Source organism: Poecilia latipinna, unplaced genomic scaffold (assembly GCF_001443285.1).
Source record: "Poecilia latipinna isolate Pla-1442-1.1 unplaced genomic scaffold, P_latipinna-1.0 Scaffold3366, whole genome shotgun sequence".
Lineage (NCBI taxonomy): Eukaryota > Metazoa > Chordata > Actinopteri > Cyprinodontiformes > Poeciliidae > Poecilia > Poecilia latipinna.
In genome coordinates this window covers 85,116-93,050 of record NW_015115982.1, presented here as the reverse complement: position 1 = coordinate 93,050, position 7,935 = coordinate 85,116, and the positions used below count along the sequence as shown (strand labels likewise).

Genomic DNA, 7,935 nt, shown 5'->3' with positions numbered 1-7,935 from the left:
AATTATTGAATCAATAAAATAATCATAATAATCACAGTAATTATTACTTTATTAAGGTGCTGTTTGGTTAACAAAAATCAAAGGCGACCCACAGATGAACTCACTGACAGATCACTATCAGTGTTGAAGTTAGCTAATCAACCACTGCTGTGTTCAAGTGACAACTTAACAAAAAATAACATCAAGCCTGAAAACATAATATCTTAGGGGACTGATTATTCTGCTAACATCTGTCAGACGTCCTAAGTGGACTGGGTCCTTTGAAGGATGCAGACCGTGAATTTAGACATGGCTACTGTGTCCCTCACTATGGGAATCACTGTGCTGGGGAAACAAAGTTAAAGTTTACTCCTGCAGCATAACTTTTGACATACAACTAAAGATTTAAGCCCTTACCTTTTCTGGAGTTTTTAATGAAATCTCCAGCTCAGTGTTGTTTAATGGGATATTAGAACTGATGTGTTGTCATAATGGTGTGTGTGTTTATAGGAGGAAGTCGCAGGGTTTAATTTAGGTCTGTGCGGGCCTGAGGAAGAGAGAGGGGAAACCCCGGGTAGAGAGGACAGTCCCAGTGACCTGGGGGAGGCAGAGCTTGATCCTGGTGGAGACTCCAAGGCTGGAGACGACAAGGCTTTTGGTAGGAAAACTGCTGCTTGCGCATCTCCATTTCCTTTATCAGTTTCCTCTCAACAATGCTGAGTTTTCATAATGTTATGGAGGTTTTTTTTTTTTTAAGTTAAAATATGGTTTGTTTATTTTATTTTGATAGAACAAAATGTGAGCAAAGGTTGAATGTTTGATTACACTCAGGACACTTGGCCTGCCTTTGTTTATATGTGATGTGTAGGTGGAGTCAGTATATTTTTTGGTGGTGGGGGTCAAAGATCAATCCAGTCCAGATTAGTCAATGCTCAAAACTGCAGGAGGTGCATGGATCAAACTGTTAAACACTAAAACAGCAACATTTGGATTAGAGATTCTGCTGCTCAGTGGAAAAATCCAAATGTCATTCACTTAACCTATTAGTATGTAAACGGTAAGGATGCTCCGATCAGATTTTTTCCTGATCACTGATTTTGATTTAGGGTATAAATGGAATCATAAAATCATTTAATTTAGAGAAAAACATACAAAAAAATGCAGGCACAATGCATCAAGTATTCAATCAGAAGAGCAACAGAAAAACATGCTATCAGTAATACAGTATTTAACAGCAAGTCCCCTTGTGTGTTATAAGCCTGACGGGCCGCCAGTCTTTACTTGCTCTCCAGCCAGGCTAAGCATTGCTTGTTTTTTTTTAAGCATTAGCTAACTACAAGCATCTTTGCTGCGCTGAGCATTTCACTGGCAGTGCAGTGAAATGCTCAGCCAATCACACCGCTGGCGCCGCTGTGCATTGGCTGCCTCACGCGCTATCACGGCTGAATCTCTAAAGTTTACGTCCTTCCACTTAAACTGTACACAGGCTCACCTGTATGGATATTTATCTCAGCCCCCTGTGAGAACTCATGTTTCTTTTGAGAACTCTACATCAAGGTATGAGTCAAGTTTAAAAAATCACCACATTTGCTCTGCTCACACAGCTCAATGTGAACCGCAATTATAGGTGCGCGTTAAGCATGCAGTGACAATAGTATATCTGTGTGAACAAAACATTATGTGTGGCGTGTGTGTTTATGTCTCAACATGCTGCTCAGTGCGTGGCTCTGTGAAAGCACTGATTAAATGTATGTATGCATTTCTTGGTTAGCTGGTGCATTAGTGGACCAGCCTCGTAGTCCCTGGTGGTAGTAACAACCTTTTCAGCATGTCAGTGTTCTTCTTAAGTCTTCTAATGAGCCATCATTTGAAGATGGGTGCGTTAAACCAGGGGGAGAACTAAAGCATGCAAGATGCCGGCCCTCGAGGACCGACTTTGAGCATCATTGCTGTAGTGTCTCATTGACCTCCTTTGACCACTTCCTGGCTGTCCTCATGGTTGCAGGCTGTCTCTTTACCAGATGTATGTAACAAAAACTGAGGTGCACCTCTCCACTCCCTCCACTCGGAGGGAAGAGGAACTGTATGCATCTTTTACGTTAGCATACAGTTAACATAAAAGATGCATTACGTTAACAGAAAGGACTCTGGACCTCTTCTTTCTGGTGGGACAGCTCACATACTGGGTGAAGTTGGGCAGGATTTTGTCCATGGTGACATGATTAAAATCACCCTCGATAACAGTGAATGCAGTCGAATGTTCAGACATCATGGCCTTCGTGGCATTTAGCAGAGGGAGGAATGTAAACAGTCACCTGAATAACATGGGAATGTTCACATTGGCAAGTAAAATGGACATCAACCAACCGCCAACAGTTCAACATCCAGGCAACAGATTTGGTCCTTGAACGTTATATGAGCAGGATTGCACCAACGGTTGTTTAGTTGAACAGCAACCCCCCCTCAATACTGCTTTATGTTCTTGATGCAATCCCTGTAAGCCTGAACAGTCTCATAGCCTTTGATGGAGATATTGGCATCAGGAATGTCGGAGTTCAGCCATGTCTCTGTAAAACACAATAAGCTTCATTCCCGGTACTCCCTCTGGCTCCTGGCCAGTGCTGTTAATTCATCCGTCTTGTTAGCCATCGATCTAATGTTGCCCATGGTAACGGGAGGGGAGAAACAGCTTGTTGCTCCTCTTCTCCATTAGCCTCTGCTGTTTCTTGCTTGTTGCTCTCCTCAGCTGTTTGTTTCCTTTTTTGCAGCCCTGATGTGTCCTTCTCCAGAACTGAACACCATGCCTTCCGGCTTCAGCGCAATTAGCTGATCCCTTGTGTAAACAATGTGGCCAAGTTGTTTTACTTGGCAGAGTAAAAAACATATTTCTGCAGCAAAGAAAAAGATTTAGACTCTCTTAGTCAACAATGTTGAAGATGAGCTTCTAGTAAAGTGCAAAAAGCAATTCATGTTGTAAATAAATAAATAGAAAACATGAAAAAGTAAAAAGACCAGAGGAGTAACCGCAACAGATGCACCAACCTGCATACATGTTGGTGCATGCGCACTCTGAACACTAGTTAGTAATGGTTTGGGAAGCTACATTTAGGTCTGCTGATGTTTGAAGCAGCTGTTTTATATAAAATTGACTAAAAATTATTTCGGTTTGATCTTTGGCTTCAAAACAGCTTAAATATATCATTAGTTACAGTTTTGTTCCTTTTTACTAGTTTCATTCTAATGTCCATTCTTTAATTTGTGCAAAATTGTCTTGGTATGAGAAATAATTTGCCAAGATGGCATAAATCTAAAAGTAATGTGTTGAGTTCTTGTACTGGAGCTTTTAGTGTTGTGATCTGTTTATTAAACTATTTTTAATGTGTTTCTTTGGCTGTCTTGTCATTTTCCCTGCAGGAAAGGAAGTTGTACTGCTGATGCAGGCACTGAATTCTCTTGCCACGCCTGAAGAGAAACTGGCAGCACTGTGCAAAAAATATGCAGATCTGGTAGGAATGTTGGCTTCTGTCTTTTTACACAGGGTTACATAAGACACTAGACCACTGTAGAGTTTTTTTTTAAACTGGCTATTTGTTTGCCACTTTTTTGACAGTATGATTGAAAATTCAAGAAAATAAAATTCCAGAATGTAATTGTTTTTATATGTATCGCAAAAATAATCAGCTGATTTGAGTCTTTATCTTTGTTTAGGCCAGATATAAATTTTTTATAATTTATTGGAGTCCATCAGAACCACATTCTGCCCACAATAGTGAGGAACAGAACATATAATTGAAAATCTCACGACCTAGTGTAAAACCAAACTGCACATTAACTGATGGAAAAGTGCCTATAAGGTTGCAGAACACGTCTAGAAGGATCAGCCCGACGTGTTGAGCCATGATCAGGGTTTTCCCTAGAAAACTTGCTAAGCCTGGAGGTCGGGATGCCAAGGTGATCCACCGGCGGTCCACCGTGTTTTTGTATTAAAGATGTTAAGTTTATGTAAGCAGATAGACGGGAGACGGCGGGTGGCTGAGTAATTGATGCTTATAGTGTAAGTGTAGCTTTACAGACGAACCGCACAATAAATTTAATTCCATCCCGGTCTCAACAAACGGGTGACGGGGCGCATTGTGGCGGTACATAGCTGGTAGATGTGCTTCTGTGTGTGACAAACGAAGGTGTCAAATCCCGTCACTAACATAAACACAATAGCTATAAATGGCTGGACAAGGTGAGAGTTCATCTATTAAATTGACTGAAGATGAATACATTTGAGCCTGCCTCTTTATTATTAAATTCAATATAATTTCAGATCTTTGTATAACTTTTCTTCTGGTTAACTTAGAAAGTGAGCTATTATTGTTACAGGTTAATTTTGTAAACTACAACCAAGTAACTGTTGGAGATGCTCAAATATGAAAAATTGGACTTTTATTGATATCTGATAGTAATACCGGTGTTACGCCAGATTTACCAATATTTTATTTTATAATTTTTTTTTAATCTGATTACTCAATTAATCGTAAGAATAATCGATAATTACTCGATTACTAAAATATTAATTTACAACAGCCCTAATCCAAGTTAAGTCAGCGGCTCTATAAGGCCTCCCAGGGCTTCAGGGGCCCCATAAATGCTAATATTTTAAAACAGACCACAGATACATAAATGTAACACTTGTTTATTGAGATTATCAATGCTTTTAAACTTGATTCAATTTCAGCATACATAAATTAAAAGATTTTAAATTGTTTAACATTTAAATGTAAGATTTTAAGGAGCTTGACAAGTTTACTTTGTAAAAGTTCAAAGAACAATATTCATAGTTACATAGTTTCAATCTGATGCTATGAGTTTAATTTTTGAGTTTAAGCTATGTTTGTTCACAAATACAAATGAGTAAACTGCAATTATAACTAATTGTTTATAGGTTGGCTAATTAAACTACCCCTCTCCCAGTTTTCACTCAATCTAACAAAGAAGCTGTTGGAGGTGCTGATGCTTTTACCAGCAAGAGGAGCTCCTATGTCAAATTCTGCTCCAGGCCTCATAGAGCCTTGGACCAGTAAAATCCACTGCACTGAGTTAAATCCACTGCACTGCGTTCAGAAATGCATAACAAAGCAGCAGACTTAATTTAACGCTGCTAATGTGGCTTTGGTAACACTTCTATTTCATGTCTGATGAATTTTTAATAATTGCCACACAAACTGTTTTGGTTGCTCGAGTTTATGGGACAAGTTTTACAGATCTCTGCGCAGCCACGTGTATTAACTCTGGCTGACTAAGTGGATAAAGCATTTGCATTAATATGATTTGATGCATCTTGTAACTGGAAAAATAATACTAAAATAATATAAAACCAGCATGATGCGTGACTACAAGGCGAACGCGAAAGCTCCTCACCGGGCTGAATCTGCATGATGAGGTTAGCACTGGTTAGTTAACTACTAATGCACAAGCGGGACCACAAACATAAACTTTACAGGGAAGACAGAGCCACTCACTGGGCAGTGTATTGAGATGTAAACGCCGCACATAAGTCTGTTTTGTGCGGATCTATCTTCCCTGTATGTGCAGCTCTGGTGAAAATGGTGAGATAAATCATTCTCACCACTCCCTCAACGTGCACCTCTGAAATTCCTGCGGTTCACATAGAGCTGCGCAACCAGTGCTAACACGGTGGGGTTTAAACTCTTACCTTGATATAGAGTTGTCCAAAGAAACGTAATTCCTCACAGGGGGTTGATGTAAATATCCATACAGGTCAGCCTGTCCAGTGTGAGTGAAAGGAGGCCTGCACAATCCGCGCTGAGGTAAACTTCAGTAATCAAGCAGCGTCAACGCACAGAGGCGCCAGCGGTGTGATTGATCTGCGCTCCCGGCTTTACCATTTAAAATCATCAATTATAAACCTATCTTTACGGAATAAATCTGATCTGCCAGTGAAACGCTCAGAGCAACAGACACTTGCAGCCCCGCTTAAAAAAAATTAAATATTTTTTTTTGTTTTCCTAAAAACAAAAACCATCAACGCTTAGCCTGGCGGTGGGGCTTGTAAAGCATGGCCGGTCGACACTGCGGTAAACCCTGCATGATAAGTTTGTGGGGCCAGCCAGCTGCAGGATTAAGGTGGAAGTAGTTTAATCTGCTTTAATATTTGTCATTTAATTATGTTAAGTGCAGAAAATGAACAGATCCCTGAGCTTTATTGAGCAGTTGGAGGTCTCAGGAATGCTGTTGATGTGTTCTCTCCTTTAGAACAGGACACCTTCTGAGCCACATGTTCTGTGTTGTGATGTCGACTTTATTTTTAAAAGGACAAAATCATTGAATGACTTTGTGAAAACATTAGTTTTCTAAAGCTTGATTTGTGATCGTGTTCACATATAGACCAGCACTGCGACTGAACACCTGATGCAGTTTTCTGGCTAATTGATGATCTTGAAGAATCCTCCTGACCTGCCGATACTTTTTTTTTTTTTGTCTGCCTGAAAAAAAACAAAACAAAACAAAAAGAAAACGTGCAGACATCATATGCATATTGGCAGGTCATGCTGGATCTATTTGTCAAACCTCTCTCAAGGTAGAGTAAAAGAGGACAGGTTGATTTTTAAACCTTTTCTGAGGTAAATAAGATTGGTGGATATGATCAACCTCACATTTAGGTATGGACAAATCACTGATTTTCTAAAATTAAGGAAATCGGGGCTGATTTATTGGTGCATCCCTACAAGATTGTGCAGCTTTTATTTACCTTTTATTTTCATGTGCTGTGACTTTGTGGTTGGTTCAGCTAGAGGAGAGCCGTTGCATGCAGAAACAGCTGAAAGCCCTGCAGAAGAAGCAGTCTCAGATTGTCAAGGAGAAGATCCACCTGCAGGGAGAACACAGCAAAGCCATCCTGGCCCGCAGCAAGCTGGAGAGTCTCTGCAGAGAACTCCAGAGACACAACAAGACACTGAAGGTAATGGCTCTCTTCACAAGCATTAGGCTCCTTAAAGTCTGCAAAGCTTTGCATACATTTCATTTTATTGTGCTCGTTTTAATTTACAAAGCCCTTTATACAGCTAAGATGTTTTCTATTTTAAATTTATTTCTAACAGATCTGACCGTTGATCTCCAGTGATGCTAAGCAACACAATGCCCCCAGGTAGTGGAGAGGCAGTTCATAGGTTGGTCAGAGAGAATTTTTCCAGCATGCTCTGAAGCAGACCAGGTCTCCCTCCAACCCCCCTCAGAACCTGGGCCACAAACGTGTCTCTAAGACAACCGCTGCCTTGCTGAAGCAAATCTACTCTGATACAATGTCAAGTAGTCAGTTTACAGTTTCTATTACAGTGTCATATCTTCAGTTTAGCCCCATGAGAAGATGAAACTAAATATTTACATAACTGTGAGGGGTGCACTTACTTTTGTGAGCTACTGTAATAATGTTGAAGCAGATTGGCTCTGTGTTCACTGACAGGAGGAGAACGGCCAGCGGTCCAGAGAGTATGAGGAGCAGCGGAAGGAGGCCATGCTGCACTTCCAGATGACTTTGGGTGACATTGAGGTGCAGATGGAGCAGCACAGCTCCCACAATGCCAAGCTGAGGCAGGAGAACATGGAGCTGGCCGACAAGCTCAAGAAGCTCATAGAGCAGTACGAGCTCAGAGAGGAGGTCAGAACCAAATGTAGCAGTCATGTTGCAGCTTCACTCAGCACCATGGGCAACTTCGGGTTGTTGTGAGTCGGGTTCTAAAAGTGGTTTCTACTGTAACAGCTTCCCATCGTCTGGTTTAGTTATGCTTCCACTCTGCTTCACATGAACGTTTAGTCTGCCAAGTCACACTTAACCTTCCTCCTGCCACCAGGTCAGTTCAAGCTAGAAATTGACCAGTCAGAAATTATTTTGATATCAGTTTAACAGATCTCCGATATGTGCTGCCGTTTTTTTTTTTTTTTTTTTTT

The 7,935-nt window shown here is 40.7% G+C and overlaps 1 protein-coding gene across 2 annotated transcripts in view; it reads left to right on the top strand.

The window, feature by feature from the left end:
• Positions 1 to 476: 476 nt before the first annotated feature.
• Positions 477 to 7,935, top strand: part of txlng (taxilin gamma) — a 29,759-nt gene continuing 22,300 nt past the window's right edge. Inside the window, exons 1-4 of one of the 2 annotated variants that reach the window (XM_015023631.1) lie at positions 477 to 637; positions 3,394 to 3,485; positions 6,779 to 6,949; positions 7,451 to 7,645. In XM_015023631.1, the coding sequence (XP_014879117.1) occupies positions 3,414 to 3,485; positions 6,779 to 6,949; positions 7,451 to 7,645 (438 nt within the window). In that variant the 5' untranslated portion in view covers positions 477 to 637; positions 3,394 to 3,413. The remainder of the gene's footprint in view (positions 638 to 3,393; positions 3,486 to 6,778; positions 6,950 to 7,450; positions 7,646 to 7,935) is intronic. The other variant, XM_015023630.1, reaches the window with a different exon arrangement.